The sequence below is a fragment of the Chlamydotis macqueenii genome, chromosome Z (genome assembly GCF_036417535.1).
Source record: "Chlamydotis macqueenii isolate bChlMac1 chromosome Z, bChlMac1.mat, whole genome shotgun sequence".
NCBI classification, from domain to species: Eukaryota; Metazoa; Chordata; class Aves; order Otidiformes; family Otididae; genus Chlamydotis; species Chlamydotis macqueenii.
The window spans coordinates 11,463,461-11,482,753 of NC_141593.1; the positions used below are offsets into that span (position 1 = coordinate 11,463,461).

Genomic DNA, 19,293 nt, shown 5'->3' on the forward strand with positions numbered 1-19,293 from the left:
AGAGGAAGGATATGGTTCAGATGGAATTTGGGAATTAAAGTATATTTCTCAGATTTCAGACAAGAATTAAAATACCAAACAAAGTATTTCTGGTGTGGGAAGTACAGCTGAGAGATGGGCTAGGAATAGCAAATAACTTTTTCTTAGATAGTTGTTCTTGATTCCACTTCTTTTCTGCTTCACAGATACAAAGTCACCGACGAAAGCAAAGCAGGTATTTGTCCTTTTGGTTTTAAAAATCATCAGGCTACATAGGCTTGTAACTTAAGATGAAACAGCGATTGACATGACTAGAAGCACTAGTAAATGTCACTGTGAGATGCACTGCCATTGAGCATTCTGTAATGTGAAAGGGTTTTTTTTGCTTATTTAAGACATGTGTTTCAGGAACATCATTTTCAGACTTAGCTTCTCTTTGTAACAGCAGCCAGCACCCTCAGTGAGAAAAGGAAGGGAGGACATGTCTGTAGGCGCATGTGTGTGCCAGGGAGATATGCCCCTTTTCTCGTGTTTCATGCAGGAGCTTGGCTTTTGGACTCCTTATCTCTTTGAACTGTAGAGAAGATGATCTAGAAAAACACATAATTGAAGGTTATCTCCAGTTATAACTTACTGGAGACCCCCACCTGTCAGAATCCCAGCAGATTTAAGCAATTAAATTAGTTTCTAACATTTTTTATTTAGTATCATATCTTGGAGTGCAAGTAGACTTTGTAGGCCTGCTGGTGGCTGGAAAGTGGACGAGGGTACATTGGTTCATTCCTTCTCTTGAGTGGAGAGGTGGGTTTTTCAGGGAGCTCAGACAGAAGTTGGTGCCGAGGAAAGATGGTAGCTGTTAAGAATTGCATGACTAGACTATGTATGAATGGAAGTATTTAAGATCACTAGTGCTAAACCTATTGCCAACTTCTGCTTTTTCACTAAATCTTGTTTGTTTTCACTGAAGCATGGATTACAAGCGGGCAAATTGTTATTGTCAGGCATGTTTAATATCTTTGTATTAGTAGAGATGTAGTCTTTAAAGAGAAAAAAAAAAGGCACTGCATGAGCTGCTAAAGTTGATATTAATGTGGGTTTTTTTTTTTTTTTTTTTAAATAAAACAACTTGCTCGGACTTTACTAACCAACTAACAAACCTACCTTTTCTGGCTGGTGAAACTTTCAGCATGATCAAGGCTCTAAATTAAGTTCAGAAAGAAGTGGAACTCCAAAAAAACGCAAAGCCCCACCTCCTCCTATCAGTCCTATTCAGGTAAAGAAAAAAACAATTTTGAGATGCTTTTAGAGGATTAAAGGCATTTTGATCATTATATTAATGTTGTGGGCTGGATTTGCTCTTATATATCTATCTTACTATGAGTGCTTTCTTGACATTAGGATAATACCACAAAAGCACATGTTGGTTAAGTTAATTTCTTGAAAGCAATTTCTTAAGGCCAAATTTTTTGAAATACAAAATTTCTAAGATAAAACTGTACAAATTTTACTGTACAGTTGCTTCTTCCATCTGAAGTTGAAGATCTCTTCCTGGTTTTGCCAACTTCATCAAGAAATAATTATGTATATTTTAATTATACATATATATATACACACATTATTATATGCATATATACATATGAAAGTAAAATACTTGAATAGATTTATATAGTATCAAAATGCAGTTTAACAGTTAGGTTTAATGTTAAACTGGAATGTTACCTGTGTAACAGCTACACTGCATATGTAATAGTGACTCAGAAGAACACTGAATAATTAGATCTGCTCTTTGAAACTAACCTAGAGTTGTGACTTATGTCAGTGCAGGGAAAAGTACTCTTTAGTGTGTGTGTGTGTGTGTGTTTGTGAGTATATCTATATTGGCATGTGTTAGAGAGGTAGTTGTATATACATGTCTGTGTATGTACCTATTTATATAAAATCTTTTACAGCTTAGTGATTTGTCCTCTCCACACTCATCAACTTCAACTCCTATGACTGGAAAAGGGCAGGCTTTCTTTGCTGATCAAGTGTGCAAGGTATCAGTTTTCTGTTCTTATGAAGCTTAGGGAAGGAAAGCATAGTATCTTAATAATCTATTTTGCTTAATAATCAATTTACTGACTGCTGAGTCTCATATGAGTAAATCAGCTGAGTTTCAATGTAATCTGTCAAGCTATTGTGAATAACTTTACTATTTATTGTATATGTAAATAGAATTAGTCATAAATTAGTAAGTGTTTAGGAATATCGTTATGAAAGTAAGTATTAATGCTGTGACAGCTCATTACCTATTACCAGTGAAGTACATGGCATTGTGCAGTGCAAAAAAATAGAGCCCTGTTCACCAAAAGACATTGGGGAAATGGTTAAGTGTGTTCTGTCTGGTCTTTGCATGATGATATTGAAGATTTTTTTTTTTTAATACATGACAATATATTGCTATTATTTATCACAGGGGCTGCAGCCTTCTGAACTATCTATGAGATAGTTGCCCATATTTCATTACTATTTAATGAGAATTGGGCAGTGAAACTTGAATGGCTTTAGCAGATTTTGAATACTGGCAACATGCTACAATAAAACAAGACCCCAGAAATAAAAGAAACTCACTTTGCCAGGCTTTATCCAGCAAGACCTGTACTGCCTATACGTCTCTGTGGTGAACTGTCCAACTTTACATCTGCTTTCTGTAAAAGCATTTTCTTTTGATGTCTCAGCAGGAAGAATTTAGCTCCTTGCATCAAGATAATAAAGACAGACTGAGTGACAGCACAACAGGTATACAGTAATACTTAATCCTTATTTTCATATTTGGTGAGGTGTTTTAGGTGGTGTGAAATGTTGAAATCTGGTCAGATATCCTCTGTGCCTTTCTGCTTAGAGTATGAGACACAATAAATATGGGGAGCAGTGTTTTGTAATTTCACTAGCAGCTCCTCACCAAAACTTCCTGCTTCTTTTCAGTGGTCTAACACATTTTTGGGGAAGGAGTTTCTAGGAACAGTTTGTTTGCTTGCTACGCTTAGTGATCATGGGAACAAACTGTTTAATTTGATAGGTTAGAATAACTAACTAGCTAGCATTTCAGCTTTTTGAAAGCTTTTGAATCTTGTTTTTCTCCGAAGGTGCTGATAGTTTATTGGATGTGAGTTCTGAAGCTGACCAGCAAGATCTACTTCTGTTGATGCAAGCAAAAATTGCTTCTTTAACGTTGCACAATAAGGAGCTGCAGGACAAATTACAGGTGGTGTATTTTTATGCTGTTTTAGTGCTCTCTTAATCTGCTAGCAGAACAAAGAGCTGCTTACAATTGTAAAGAGATGTACTGTGAAGATAATTTAACAAGCTTGTTGGCTGTAAGATCAGGGAAACACTCTGCCCCAAAGGATTTAATCAGTGTTTTGATCTTCTCACTTTTCCTATAAATTACTGAATAACTTTGTTAATTATGATGAACACATTCTAAAATATGTTGTTAACAGTTGTGTTAGCTGAATTTTAATTTGCATAGCTTTGATTATTAGCTTATGGAGATTAGCCCAGACTTTCAGTGGAGCTTGGCACTTACTGCCTTCTCTCACTGTAGATGACTAAATGGGAGCAGCTGAGTTTTGAATTTTTCTAAAACTTTCTTCCATAGTGCTTTAATTATCTGACTCTGTAGGATGTGGCAAGATTTCCTTGCTTAATCTATTCTAAAAAAATATAATCACATGCTTGTTTTTACTGTGCAATTGTTTGGGTTTATTTTTGCACAGGAAAGAACACCTAAAGAAGTGGATTCAACTGTAGAGTCTTATCATTCAACCCAAACAGAATTTGATCAAACAGCAGATAAACAAAATGAGTTCTCAGCTCAGGAGCTGAAGTCTACATTAAATGCCACCCAAATTCAAGAAAAGTTTACAAGCCCCGGTGAAGTAAAAATGAAGTACCTCCAGGAAGACTTAAAGGATGTGCAGAGGAAATTAGAGAATTCAGAAGGCAAAAGAAAGCACCCAGAAGCTCAGGTCCAGTCTAGAGTCCCAGAAACAGATCGTTTAAATAGCACAGACATTTCAGAAAATGGTTCTGATCTTAACCTTAAGTTCCAAGAAACTCAAAACAGGTATGAGGAAACTGTGAAAGAGGTTTTGAACGTACAAAGGCAAATGAAGCTGGGTCTTGTTTCCTCTGAAAGTGAAGAAACCAGTTCTGATCTGAGTAGGTTGAAGGTTACATGTGGAGAAGTTGAAATACTTAAGCAAGAATTGAAGAAAGCGTTAGAGGAAAGTGAAAGACAAAAAGAGAAAGTGAGAGAGCTACAGAAAAAGTTTGAAGAAGGAGAGCAGAATGTGGCAAGCAAATTGTCTGTGGAAGAGTGTGAGGAAATGAAGAATTCATATTGTTCAGTTATTGAGAACATTAATCAAGAGAAAGCATTGTTAATTGAGAGGTACAAAGAAGGACAAGAGGAAATTAAAAGGCTACAGGACAAGCTGACAAGTCAGACGCAATTGGAGTCTAGTGCTGAAGCTGGAGAAATGAAAGATGCAATGCACAGAATGATAGATGAACTCAACAGACAACTTAGTGAATTGTCTCAGTTGTATGAAGAAGCACAAACAGAGCTTGAAGACTATAGGAAGAGAAAAACTCTGGATGATATAGCTTTGGATTACATTCCTAGAGATGAACATGAGAAACTGATGCAGCTAACAAATTCTTTGAAATACAAAGCAGAGAATGAGTTATCAGAAATGAAATCCCAGTACACTAAAGTATTGGATGAAGCAGAAGAACTAAAGCAACTGTTAGACGCTCAGAAACAAAACTCTTTGCCAATTACTGAACACCGTCAGGTAATGAATGCACTCAGAAATACTGTAAAGGAAATGGAGGCGCAAATAAATGAGCTCAAAGGACTGCTTACCAACAAGGAAAGTGAAGTAAGAAACTTACAGAAGGAATTACTGGAAGAAAAAGCTGCAATTAATGAAGCAATGGTACCTAAGGCTACATATGAAAAGCTCCAGTTATCACTAGAGGGTGAAGTCAGTATTTTGTCATCCAAACTGAAAGATGTAATTCAAGAGAAGGAAAATGTGTCCTTAGATGCTATGCAACTGAGAAATGAAGTTTTGCACTTGAAAGAAGAGAAAGAAGGTATGCATTCTCTGCTTGAAGCAAAGGAACGGGAGGTGACTGGTCTTCACCAGAAGTACCATCAAGCTCAAGAAGATCTTCTTGAAATGAAAAGATATTCTGAAAGCTCATCAAAACTGGAAGAGGATAAAGATAAAAAGGTTAGTGATCCACTAACATAAGTTCTGCTTAGGTTGAGTTCACGCTATTGGGGCAATAGTCAAAGAAGTGGAATTTACAGCAGGAAGAAATTCCAGAGGAGACAAGAAAACAAAACATCAGAAAGAAGCAAAAATTCACTATTCTGATATTACTGTATCACCTCAACTTTAGCATGACTTGACTGTTTTTCCTTTGAAGCTACCATATCTGTTACTACAAATTTCTTTATAAAAAGCTATGTATTTTGCTAGGTGTGAATAGCCTATGTCTGGTATGTTTCTGTCTTGGGTTCAGCAGTAGTATTTGTAAACGTGGTAAATGCAATCCTTGTTTGTAAGTATTGCTGGCTTTCAGAACAAGGAATGCGTTTTGAATTGACTGGGCTAGGAGGGGAGATAAAGAAGCATTGTAACCCTTTGCTTACATGATGTCTCTGTTCATCTGCTGAGTTTATTTACATCTGATTTTCCCCACTTTTTAAATTTAAGTCACAAATAACCCCAAGATGAGACCCACAAGAATACAGTATGCCTTGCAGCTTTTCATGACAACCTATTTTTTGCCTCCCTAGATCAATGAAATGTCCAAGGAAGTTAGCAAATTAAAAGAAGCATTGAACAGCCTTTCTCAGCTTTCCTACTCGACCAGTACCCCTAAAAGACAAAGCCAGCAGCTGGAGGCATTACAACAACAAGTGAAGCAGCTGCAAAGCCAACTGGCTGTAAGTGTAATAATTTGTAAACCCACTATTATTCAAAGTTCTTTTTATATATGTGTGCCATTCTTCACTCTGCCTTATTTAAAATGGAGCACAGTCAGTGAGTACAAGGAAAGGAATTTTCATCCAGAAATTCTGTAATTTCTCTGTTTCTCTGAAACGTTTAGGAATCAGCAAGTCACAATTTGCTCTTTAGAAACAGTCTAACTAAAGAAAGTTGATTTCACAGAATCTTGGAATCTTTAAGTTTGAAAAGATTTCCAGGGTTATCAAGTCCAACCATCAACCTAATACCACCATGTCCACTAAACCATGTCCTGGAGTGCCACGTCTACACATTGTTTGAACACTTCCACCACTTCCTTCGGCAGCCTATTCCGGTGCCTGACCACTCTTTCAGTTAGGAAATTTTTCCTAATATCCAATCTAAACCTCCCCTGCCACAACGTGAGGCCATTTCCTCTCATCCTACCACTAGTTACTTGGGAGAACAGACCAACACCCACCTTCCTACAACCTCCTTTCAGGTAGCTGTAGAGAGCAATGAGGCCTCCCCTCAGCCTCCTCTTCTCCAGACCCCAGTTCCCTCAGCCACTCCTCCTAAGACTTGTGCTCCAGACCCCTCACCAGCTTCATTGCCCTTATCGGGACACACTCCAGGAACTCAGTGTCCTTCTTGTACTGAGAGCCCCAAAACTGAACACAGTATTTCAGGTGTGGCCTCGCCAGTGCCAAGTACAGGGGCAGAATCATTTCCCTAGTCCTGCTGGCCACACTGTTCCTGGTGCAAGCCAGGATGCTGTTGGCCTTCTTGGCCACCTGGGCACACTGCTGGCTCATGTTCAGCTGTCAACCAGCACCCCCAGGTCCCTTTCCACTCAGCAACTTTCCAGACACTGTTCCCCAAGCCTTTAGTGTTTTCCCCAGTTTATTTCCTCGAATCAATAGTGAAGCAAAGTTTCTATACTTGCAGTGGAATGTAGTGATCAGACCTGCTGCTGAAACTCTGAGTTGTGGCCAATATGCAGTGGATTTGTGTGTTTTCTCCACAACATTCATCAGCTGAAGTATTTTTTGTTTTTTTTAAGCTAAAATAAGTTTTCCTTTTGGAAGAAAGTAGTTACTGAAGGTGTGAAGCTTCAAATCAAGCAAATTTATCTGTTTGTAGGGAGCACTGTTTATCCTCTGAAATTCTGGACTTCTTAAAGATTTTTTTTTTTTAAATTGTATTTGTTTGTCTATGAAAAGTCCAGTCTTTTAAGCTGTGTTGAGTCATAATTACTACTTCGAAGAGCTTGCCTGTCCAAAGGAGCACTTTAATTCACTACTGAGGGTGAAAAGAAGGTACTGCCCACCAGAGGCTTTTGTTGAGAGCCTGACACACTAAATGGCTTACCTGATGTCTGCTTTCCTACATTCCCCAGCAGATGGAAGGAGAAGTTGATATGCATATGGGCCAGAAAAATTCCCTTGCAGTGGGGAGAAGTAAGTAGGCAGACAGTTCAACATTTATCCTGTCAGTGTAAAGTCCCAGGCTGTTTCTTATCCCAGTCCTCCAAGTCTGAAAGAATCCTTCATCTCCCACTGCTTAAGGACCAGCAAAGTAGTGTAAGGTGCAAAGATATGCAGCACATCAGGATTTAAAATAGGACAGAGCAATCTTTGCTTCTCATAGGCTAGCTTTCCTAGCAGCTTCATATTTGTTTGAGATGACGACTTCTGGGATGTGGCAGTGTGTGATCATGAAAAAGGAGGTTGGCTTTCCTTATTTGAATATATGGTAATTAACTGAAGATTTCATGGGTCAAGACCTTTGTAAGCACCTCCTCTTCCCTAGGAAGGCATTAGCTGACAGGTGGGTCACTGACTTCAGGGCAGAGCTCAGTTGCAGTTGAGGGCTGATTTGTTAGAATATTGTTGGCTTTCCTTAATTCTAGTTGCCGATAAGCTCTGAAGTAGAGTATGTGCTCATTCCGCGTCTTTGCAGCTCAGCACTTCTTATAACTGCTGTCATCTCAACAGTTTTTTTACTGGGATGAGTAGATTTTACAGTGTTTCTGTCAAACATGCTTCTGAGCAAATTATGTTTTGGATGGCTCCTGGCACAGTACTATTTGAGCTGGTCTTCCGTGCATCCACAAGACTGTGGTTTGTAATTCCCCAGAGCTCTCTAAATCTAGTTAGTGAGTTCTGAATTCAGAAGTTCTGAATGTCTGTGACCTTCTGCTTAACTATTTTCTAGGAAACAAAGAAACAACATCAGGAAATTGTCTCCGTTTACAGGATGCATCTTCTCTATGCTGTGCAGGTATGGTTGCATATTGTCAGTTACACAGTGTTGGTACTTTAATGAAAGATGTTTCTTCTGCAGATCTAATAAGAGCTTTGCGTGTTTTATCTAAGACATTCTACTGAAATGGTATGACTGTTGAAGCACAAATTTAACACTGCTTCCCTTTGGGAAATTGATCTAATTACTGTAGCTCAAAAATAGTTTGTAAATCTTCTTAAAGTGTAGAGAGGTGCTTGAATTCAGTAATCTTTTCTTTCTCCCCTTGTCTAGGGTCAAATGGATGAAGATGTCCAGAAAGTACTTAAACAGATTTTATCCATGTGTAAAAGCCAATCGCAGAAGAAGTAAACAAAAAAAGCCAAGGAGAACTCCCCATTTTTATTAATCCTGTTGTGGGCGTTTATCTAGATTTGCCTTAATGCAAGATTTAAAATCGGCAATTTGCTGCTTTTGTGTTATTGTGTGCTGTTCGTGAGGTGGATTTGTTTGTCTGTCTGTACCGCTTCCCATGTGCATTTGTGTGTGCAGTAACTAAACACATGCCTGCTTTTCATATCCAAAATGCAAGTATGTTCTTCAGACTTTTTACTTAGGCCACTCCGTGTCATGTTTACCTTGAAAGTACTTCCTATCTTCCTCCAATAGAGGGAGGTTAATTTAGAGGAAAGCACTCATGTTGCCTGGGTAAAGGTGAAATTCTCCATGAGGTCTTATGTACTGTTTATTAGCTGCATCTTATTACTGGGGATAAACTTAGCTGCTTGAAGTTGTAGCACTCAGATTTCTGACATTTTGCCATATGCAGTCTCTGGCAGAGCAGAAGTGAGCCTTGCAGCAGTGAGCAGAAGTAGATATTTATGCCAAGCGAGAACATCAAACAGCTGCACTTTGTAGTGTAACGTTATTTAAGATTAACACACTGTAAGGTAGCTGTCCCAAACCATCCAATGCACTGAGTATACAAAAATCATACCATGCTTCATAGTTCCCTTGGACTGCCTGGTAGTGGAAATGAAACTGTTTCAAAAGGTAAAATCATTAGTTTATGTAAGTTCTGTACAAAGCGGTACAGAAACACCTGTATAAACAACCCTTTATGATAGGTTTAGCTATCTATGCAAGTGTTGGCCATGAAGCTCAGGAACAAAACCAGAACATAGACTTTAGACAAGGGATTCTAGTGAACATAGGATGTTTACAGTGAATGTCAATGCCTCGTACTTCCTAACCTCACTTTTGTAAAGATCTTCTCTTCAGTATATTTTTACTGGCCCTCTAATGAATTTTTTGTAACTAAACCATTTTTTCTACATAATATTTGCATTAAGCTTATTAACAAATATTTTTAGGTAATCGTGTTTTAGAGACTTTCTTTTTATACCCCCAAGTATTCAGTAATAGTGAAGCATAGTGAAATGTTTTCCATTTATAAAGTATCTGTATGGCATAGTAGACCTGTCTGTCAGTGTGGTCCAGAGCAGTGAAGTGTAAAAAGCAATTCAGCCTGCTGTTTCAAAAAAATGTAGAAATGACAGGTAAAGAACAGCAAAAGGTGTGAAAAATTTCTGCATGTTGTTTCTAGAGGCTAGGGGCAGCAGTAAGGCCTTTATCAGCACTTTTATATTTAAAGTCAAATAAAAATGCCTGATGGGGGATAGTATGAAACTATGGAAAAATGTTTCTAAGCACACACTGCACTTGAGAGTACAACCATTCTAACTAGCTTGCAGCTTCACTATAATATTTGTTTCATTCCTGTTAGTGGATATGTCTCTAATAGAGAAATCTTCCAGAGCTATATAATCTATGAAGTTTTATATAGAGTCATGATATGACAAGAGTCAGCAGTGCCTCAGGCTGGCTGGACTCATAGTGCACTTATATAATTCCTAACCCTGGCAAAACTAAAATGGATTTTAACAGCAAAAAGAAAAATCACACCTTTGCATCAGTTGGTGTTACCTTTCTTGGGTGGTTTAACTAATGTTTGCTAATTTTGAACAGTATTTTGTAGTTAGATGGTTTTGAAAATGCTCCAAAGAAATGTGAAAAGAATTTTGCTGCAGCACTTCAAAATGAACAACAGAATTTTAAGCATGCTAATGCTGCAAAGTATAAAACTTGATGAACCATTTTGTAGGTTGCCTGATGGATTTAGTCTTCTACTTTGTTTTGGTTTGTATATTTATTACAATTATCTTTGTGGAATATTGAAAATTATATACTACAGCATAGCAAGTTTCTTTATATGTAATTTACAAGAAGTTTCCTTATGCAGCAAATAAAATATTTCAAATTTTTTCATCTTTGTTCTTTTTGCATCTTCATTTACTTTTTGTATTAAGGGAGATCTCATTATACTGTTTTAATGTAATGCAGGTATGTTCTGTATCTAATGTTTGGATAGCTGTCAGATACCTGGTGTTCCTCTCTGAAATTACAACTTCATTATTAACTTTCTTGATCTGTCAGGTAGAACAGAATCCACTCCAAACCCCATGCAACCAGTTGTGAAGATTATCCCTTCCGTGAGATTGATAAGTTCAGAGCCATTTCTCAAGTGGACATCCTGCAGGAGGTAATACGGGTTTCCTGTTGGCCACGGGATGCATTCCAATGGAGTTTAAAACTACCTTAGAGCAGTAGCACAGATTGGTGAGGTCGTACAGTTTTTCAGAACTGTGGTTCTCTAACACTTAGCACTTGACTCCACACACAGAACTATAATGAAAGCATATGTATGTATATATGCATCTGGATATACATACTTCTTTATAAACTCAGCAATAGTTACACAGTCAGCCCCGTTGCCTTTTATCATGTCTCCCTCTTCTGAGTTTTATAGCAGAAACTAGTTTTTCAGTAGCTTATTTGCAAGTAATGTCTTCCTGTCTGAGGGTGGAACACAAAACAGCAGGAATTATACCTCTTTTGGTTACTTCCTGGGGGCCAAGTAGCTCTTAGCCTTCTGTAGAAAATTTCTGTAAGCTACTCAGTACTTTGAAGAAGTCTGCTAACAAACTGTATGCAGAATCTGTTCATGGTGAGATTACCTGTCAGGAAGGATCATATCTGCTTTGATGGCTTTTATGCTGTCACAAGCAATGGGCCTGCTGTCTACTATCTCCCGTCTGAATTGCCATTTTTTTTTCTTTGTGGATGGTCAGACGCTAGCTCTGTTGCATAACAGATTTTTTTGAGGGGCCGACCTATGGCAGTCCTGCATTTTGCCTTCAAAGGTGGTCATTGCCACATTTGAGTAGGAGTGCTTCCCAAGCATCACTGGTCTGGTGGTTAATTATTTCTGGCCTCTTGCACGGGCAGTCATGATAGCGTGAGTCTTCTCGTGGGCAACATTTTTATAGCAGATTTCTTTCCCCTCTCCCGACTAAGCCTATGAGTACTGGGGATGAACATTCTTACCAAACTCACAGACTGCAGTTCACACACAACAGAGATAATTTGGTCAAACTGCTCAACTTGAGCATACTGGCTCTTCTTAGCCATCCCATGCCCTGTCACCATAGACAACAGTGACAAATGGTGGGTCGAAATTTGGAAGGAGACATGTATTTAGGTCTGCATTAAGATCACCTCTTTTTTTTTTTTCTTTTTTTTCCTCTCCCTTGCTGGAGAAAGGAAGTGCAACTCTCTCTAAGCAGGTGTTGCCATCATTATTTGGCATCTGACTGTCACAGGCTCCTGCTTTTGCCAGCCCAGGTGGACATGAGAAGATGATGGAGAGTGAGGTAATTCAGGAGATTTCAGCAGCAATCAGGCAAGAACTTCTTGGAGTATGCCCTGGCTCCTTGATGGACAGATCTGTTGGCCCCAGCACATAGCCAATACTTGAGCTCAAGGGTGGTTGACCTTCTTAGATGAGTCTGGCTACCTGGGCATAGAATACAAGAATAGCTTGCTCCACAGCAGCAGGACAGCATCATCCTCTTGTTCCTTTCCTCACCAAACTGTGTGTGTGCTCCCACAGTGGCTTGTGGCTATTTCCTGCTCACAGGTCCTTTCCGCAGAAAAAGGAAAGTGGTCCTTGGGTTTTTTCTACACAATCCTGCTTCTGGAGAACTGAGAGCATGAGTAAGTGTCATTCCCCTGAGGCTGACTTTTCAGAAGAACAGGAGATGGAAAGTGAAAGAGTTGCCAGGTGGTTTACTCAGGTACCCCAGGGACAGAGGCATGAGGTAAGAAGCTAATATTTGCCCTTGCTGGCTGAGCTTGGGGCTCGGTGATGGCAGAAGGGCCTGTTGCTTTTCCTTCTACCACTGCTCAGGCCAACTAAATGACGCTGTGCTCTGTGTCAGCACAAGACAGCAAAAGGCAAGGGAAGGCCACGCTGCTGTGTGCTGTGGTAAACCACAGCACAGTGCCCCAGGAGAAGCAACCAGGAGAGGGCCAGTGGAAAAGCTGGATGGAAATCACTTGGCAGGTTCTACATGGCTACATGGATCTGCGATGATGTTTTTAAAGCACTTCACAGTATGTGAGTTTTCCTGAGCAATGGCTGGCTGGGGGAAGGAGGTAGGTGGTGTGCGATTTCACTGCTCTGAATGCTTGAGAGCTAAAAAAAAATTACTGTTGCTATGCATATGTTGTGTTTAGCATACATGAAAGCTGCTTGCTGTGGGGCTTTGGCAGTGTGGTGTACCAGCCTAGAGTGTGCAGGAGGGAGGAGGATAAGCAAGGAGGCTGGACGTCCCTGTGGGCCACAGGAGGAGAGCTGCCATCATGGTGGTGGAGCAGGAGTGTCCTTTCCTCATCTGACCTGCCCCCCGGGAGGCTCTGGCTTGGGTTGGGCCAACCAAAGTGTCCTGGGGCTTTCTCCACGCTGATGCCAGCCTTCATCTGAGCAAAAGGCAGATGAAAGGCTAAAGCAATCTGTGCTTAAACCTGGCAGAGACCCATGTGCTGCAGGGAAGACTCGCTGGCTCAAGCAGTGTGGTCAGGCCTCCCAGTACGGGGCAGGTTCTGGAGCAGAGGCAGCCTTTTGTGGCTTTGGCTGTCTGTGGGGCCAGGGCCTCCGCCTGCTGCTGCGGGAGGTCTCAGGATCCGGGCTGCAAAGCAGCTGCACAGTGGGTCATGGTGCTGCATGTCAAATAAACTCATGGAAAAGCTCCTGGAGGATTTAGGTGTTGAGGTTTCGGAGCAGCAGCGTAGGCAGACGTGATGTAACCGAGCACGTACTCTGCAGGCACACGCATAACCCAGCTGATTTTTTTCAAACAAACAGATCAGTGGTTTAAATCTATTCACTGTGGTTTTGGTCTGCCACAGGGAGCACTAAAAGTGCTCCAAATTTAATGTCAAGCCACAGTTCAAGAGTTTGTCTTAGTACCTTGAAACCTTCATCTATAGCAACACTGTCTGGTTCTGCAGATGTGGGTCACCAGGGGTGCTCATGAGTGCAAGCCAACTCTCAGCAAAACATTTAATAGAGGTGATGTTTCCAAATGCTTTTCTTCATCCCTGCCTCCTCCTTCTCCTGTTTGAATCCTTCACTGATCCTTCTGAAAATAAGTAATGGAGATACAGCGTACAGACTAGAACCATGCTTTATTTTGGTTTTATGTCCGTGTTCATCTCAGGACAGTTAACAGATTTTAACCCCTCATGTTAACAGTCATTTCCATAAACCCTGTCTTAGAATTATATACAGTGGTGAATTGCAGCAGAAGCAAATTAAAATCTGTGATTTAATAAGTTTCTACTTACTTGAGGAAGCCTGAGGTACAATTTTTGTACCTATGGAATAGTCCTACTAGCATACCCTGCTGCTGGTGGGAAAGTTGTGTGCTTTGCTCAACATCTACAAGTGGCGGGTTCCCCAGGTTACAATAGCATGTGACAAAATGTCTTCTAGGAGAAATGATGGCCTCTGTCTAGTTGGACATGGTGATGGGACCCTGAGGTTGTGTGTAACCAACATAAGGCCCCTCTGACGGTCGATTTTGCCAATTTGCGCACACAGTAAAGGTTTTAGTGCTTTTAGTCCTGCAGATGCCAGTCCCCAGTTGCTTCAGGAGGGTCTGTTTTGTGATAGGACTTGTAGTTCCTGAGGCATTTTATGGTAATGCGTCTGTCGCTGTTGACAAACCTTTGGCTGCCCTGACAGACTCTTATTTGATGAGTTTAACACAAGTATTTACACAATCATCAGTTTTTCAGTGTATTATTGTAAAAGCCTGCTTGCATGCTGATCTGTCCGGATTCGCAATGCTGGCCCTCCTCGTACATTTTCCAACAAGCCTGAAATGCTCAGACGGTTGGTAATGGGGCCTCCTACCAGCAGCTGGAGATTGGAAAGAGGCACATCTGGGTGACATCATCCCCTGCAAGCAGCTCGGGGCTGGAGCTCGTTTCCCTGCATCCCAGCGGGCGACTGTCTGGTCCTGCCTGCCCAGCCAGGCCCCGCATACTCACGGTGTGATGTTAACGCTGACCCGGAGCGATGCTGCAGCTGGTACCCTGCACTCGGCGACTCTTGGGAGGCATGCATTGCCCGCATCAGAATGCAAATGTGCTCATGTGGGACTGTGACACTGGTGTGGTCACTCTTCTCTTTGGGATTAGCCAAAATGCTCCCTGGTGATGGCTGGGCTCAGACCCAGAGCACACTTCCTGCATCCCCTGTCCTAAAGCAGCAACAGTCCCACACCCTGCTGCATGCTCGGAATCCCTGTCCAAAAATGTCTGGATGCATCTGCTTCTCTGTAAGCACTTCGCTTCCCACCAGGAGGCATCCCCCAAAGGAGAGCACGGGAGGAGCTGGATTAAGCTGCATTTTCCAGACCAAAAAAAAAAAACAAACAAGCATGGGAGGGACAGAGAGCTAAACCTGCTGTTCCCTCCCCTACAGGCCTCCCTTGCAGCTGGAAAACAGTGCAGAGAGTGAAGACACGAAGCACAAAGGTCTGCACTGCCCTGTTCCTAGAAACAGCTCCTCTGGGCCCTTGCTCTTCAAAGTGCAGCTCCCAAAGAAGCAGCACTGCATTCAGCAGCTGGTGAGGCCACAGCTGGGTGTGAGCACAGCTGGCCAGATGTTGGAGACCCATGTGCAGACATGTCTGTGCAGATGTTGCAGAGCCGGGCGCCTGCTGGAAGGTCGCAGTGCGGGAGTAGTGCATGAGTCCCTGTGCCCATGAGGTGGGCAGTGTCCTCCCTGGTAGTGCTCCTCCTGCCTTGTTCCCCACAGCATCTGTGCAGAGGGTTTGGGAGCAGCTGGTGGGAGCAGGACCACGCCAAAGCCCTACGCTGCCTGTGGGCGGCTGTGTGGGATCCTCAACATTTCCAGAATTCCTACCTTTGCTGCCATGTGAAGATATCCATCACCGTCCATTGACAGATGAGGGGCAGGCTGGCACAGCTTCCTCCCAAGATGCTTTGGCTGATGGGTATCTGGCACTATGTTCCCTCACAAGTATTTCCGTAATTAAATCCGTGTGTGATTGATCACCCAGTCTGGGTTGTAGCGCAGAACGGGAGGGTGTGCAGCTACGCCCAGGGTCACCTCTGCAGAGCGGTTCTTGCAGGTGACACATTCCCCCATGCTGCCAGCAGGTAACAGCCTGGGTTTACTCCCACTCCTCCGGGACCTGTTTCATGCCCCTGTTTAGCTTATTAGGGGAGTGAACGACTCCAGGGAGCTGACAGCAGCATTTAAGGGAGACAGAACTCTGCGTTGAAGTAAACAACTTATTGTAAAACTATGGGAAGAAGAAATGCCTTCTTGGTGATTCATCAAGCTATGCCAATAAAAGTTGCTGCCAATATTCTCGGATGCTAGAACGGGACCACCCCATCATTACACTGCTTGGGATGGGCCCTGCCATTGTGTTGGCCCAGGGCAATCAGCAGTTTTTGCAAATAACTGCCTGGTACAGCTCTGGATCAGCCCACTCCTCTTTGCAGGTGGCCCTGCACCTTGCACGCTGAGGTTTCCGCCGTGCAAACCTCCATGCCCCGGAGCATCTCATGGAGAGTCTGCATGGGCAGGTGTAGCCTGGGAGCCGGCACAGGCCCTCAGCCTGCGCTGCTGGGGTTTGTGGGAGCAGCTCTGCACCAAAATGCTCGCTCCTCTGGTTTCCAGACGGTGCGGAGCTGTGTATGAAATCTTAAGAGGAGTCTGTGTCCTCGGACAGCTGTCTGGTTTTCAAGCAGACAGAGGCATTGCCGTTTGGTGTTACTCCCCACAGTTACTCCCTGACTGGGTGGAGGGGCTTCATGCCTCCCTGAGTGCTGCAAATCCATGGCTGCACTCTTGGCATTTGTGGGGCAAAATCCACACATATGTGCAGACAGATTTGTTATCTAATTAGATAAATATAGGAAATACATTGAGGCCTCCAGCTTTCCGCTGGCTTGTTCATTTTCAGTCAACCCCACAGTCCCATCTGAGCTGGAAGGGTAGGAGGCTGCTGAATTCTCCATGGAAAGCTTTCATCACCTCTTCCCGCAGCCTCACACCAGGAGGCCAGAAAACCCAACACCTCCTCCAGGCTCGTCTGCAAGAAGCAGACCAACAAAGCAAGTTTAATGTCTCGTTTTTAACCAGTGGCTCACCAGGGTTTTGACCTGCAAAATAAACAATTTGGGAATTTCCAAAGAAGTGCTGACCTGAACTCACTGAACACTGCTGCCTGCCGTTGTTCTGGAAGGAGCGAAGTTCCTACCTTCTCTCTGCCTTCCTTGGGGCAGATGCAGGCTCCGTCCTGAAAGGAGATGAACACCACCTCCGGCCAAAGAGACACACTTTCAATTATAGCTCTTACCCAGAAATAAACGTGTAAACCAGGTCAGATTTCGGGTGCCATAGTAGTGGCTGTTTTCCTCCAGGGATCGGTGTTACAGCAGTTGGGTGTAAAAGGCCCCGGGTAAAGAGCTCTCAGTGTTCTCAGTGACCCATGCCTTAAACACACAAGAGCCATGGTGGCAAAGGGAAGGGAGTGCAGGGCAGGGAGATGTGGCCATCCTGCTCCAGGCTGCATCTCCATCTCCATTCCCCACATAAACAGCAGCACGAGTGAAAGCACGGTAACTTCTAGAGAGTGCACTGATTTTAAAAAATAAAACATTTTGCATAGCATTCATATGACTTCTCAATGGCATTTGTTCTTCACTAGAACCAGTGATCCCAATGCAGATTTGATTTACAAGCAAAGCTTTCAGCTGGGCTTTTAATCAGGGTAAAAATCATCTCCTGCGCAAGATAGGAGCACACAAAGCAATGGCTTTGCAGTGCCCATGGGCCGTGCTGGAGCCAGTGCAGCGGCACCAGGGTTACTGTAAAATGAGTTGAGATGCTTTGACAGTCCCGTCATCTTGCTTCACTTTAACATGTTGGCTGAAACCACCTCTTCTCCTGGCACAGACGCGAGAGGTCAGCAGCAACCCGCTCCTCAGGCCACCGATGTCTGAGATAGGCCTGCACCCAAAGGGAGACACTCTCCAAGGGAAGGGTGTTGTACAAGAGAAAAAAAAAGAAACTGCAAAAAACCAGCAACGTACACTGACAGCAGGCTATGGGGAAGCTGTTTGAAAGGAGCTGCCCCAGCCCCTTCCCATTGCCCTACATGTTTTTTTACTGGGAGTGTTGTGCCAGCTACAAAATGCTTGGCCTAGCTATCTGTGTATTTCCTTAGCATATGATTTGTATCTGCATAATTTTTGTGTGTATGCATGGTTTAACGCGTGCACAGTCAGACACTCCACTCCACAGACAACTCATTTGGGTAGATGTTTTGTGTGTTTTGAACTCTGTGTGTCCTCTCTCATGTCTGACCACACCAAATCAACCAAATGTGTCCTGCTGACAGGGAGGCAGTTGCTGGCAGTATCTCTGGAGAAGAGAGAAAGACAAGGGACCCTGGTGAGTCTCTGCAGCACCTCTGGCACGGAACAAACGTCCTTGCTTTTGAAAGCACTTTGTTCCTAAGGTACCTGTTACAAAATGTTTCTTAAATACCCATTATTGGGGTACAAGTTTTTATCCTACAGTTCCTCCATGCAATAGCTGATCAAAAGACACACCATCCTTTCACAGTGAGCAGGTTGGTGTTGTGGCTGTCAAAATTCCCAAAGCCAGGCGGGTCGGTGGCATCAGCCAAGACCAGCGCTACAAGTGAATGTTGAGAGCTGGTGACCAAAGCTTTAGAGCAAAGTGTAGCAACAGCTGAAGGATGCCCCATTGCTTGTCTCAGCTCTGGCCAAAGATGCATTTCTACGCCAGCGCTGTAGTCACACGCAAGAGTAACAAGATGAGGTTGCAGCTTGTGGGGATGGAGCAGAGCAGACAAGGCCATCTCATGCCCTCTTCTGGCCAAAATCCTCCCGTGAAAGTGGGCTCCCAGCTCTGCACTCGGGCACAGCACCCCAAAGCCCCGCACCTGCCTTCAGCCATGAGCTGCAGGTGGTTGGGACTGCATGGGCTGCCAAGCACAACCGAGCATGCACACACTCATATCTTTTGGGAATATTTTTTTCTCTTAAGAAAAAAAGATCATAAATTTAAATTTTCTCAATGCCCTAAAGCTCTGAACTAGAAGTTCAGCTACTTTGTGGAACCAGAAACAGCAGAGACTAGCTCAAGAATAGGTCTCCTTTAACCAAAAAGTCTGACCTGATGATTAGGGACACCTAAAGTGAACACTGAGTGGTCAGAAAGACCTAGTGTCAGGCTGAACTAGAAGACTGCTCTGTGAGCAGCAGCCTGCATGAAAACATCGTTTTTCATTAGCTTTTCTATTTATGGATTTGCTTGGGCTGCTGACAAGCTGTTTCTGGTGGGGTTTCTTATTCCTTGACTGTTCTACTGGCACAGAGCTGTATCTCCACCTCCCCAAGGCAGAGAGATGGCAGGATGAACGGCACAGACTCGATGCAGCTTCTGGTGTGAAGCAGGGATTAAAAAATCTCTGAGAAGGGAGGTACTCCTTGCATGGAGCAAGTAAAAAGCAAAAGGTGTGGATGTTAATTGCAGGATTTTGTGAGAATAGCTCAAATGGAGTGA

The 19,293-nt window shown here is 42.8% G+C and overlaps 1 protein-coding gene across 5 annotated transcripts in view; it reads left to right on the forward strand.

Moving 5' to 3' along the window:
* The window catches only part of RAI14 (retinoic acid induced 14), an 89,190-nt gene extending 78,612 nt beyond the window's left edge, over window positions 1–10,578 (forward strand). For 2 of the 5 annotated variants that reach the window (XM_086770763.1, XM_086770764.1), the window contains exons 10-18: window positions 186–214; window positions 1,166–1,252; window positions 1,929–2,015; window positions 2,697–2,757; window positions 3,105–3,223; window positions 3,738–5,264; window positions 5,837–5,986; window positions 8,226–8,291; window positions 8,547–10,578. In XM_086770763.1, the coding sequence (XP_086626889.1) occupies window positions 186–214; window positions 1,166–1,252; window positions 1,929–2,015; window positions 2,697–2,757; window positions 3,105–3,223; window positions 3,738–5,264; window positions 5,837–5,986; window positions 8,226–8,291; window positions 8,547–8,624 (2,204 nt within the window). In that variant the 3' untranslated portion in view covers window positions 8,625–10,578. The remainder of the gene's footprint in view (window positions 1–185; window positions 215–1,165; window positions 1,253–1,928; window positions 2,016–2,696; window positions 2,758–3,104; window positions 3,224–3,737; window positions 5,265–5,836; window positions 5,987–8,225; window positions 8,292–8,546) is intronic. The other 3 variants (XM_086770765.1, XM_086770766.1, XM_086770767.1) reach the window with 3 other exon arrangements.
* The last annotated feature ends 8,715 nt before the right edge of the window (window positions 10,579–19,293 follow it).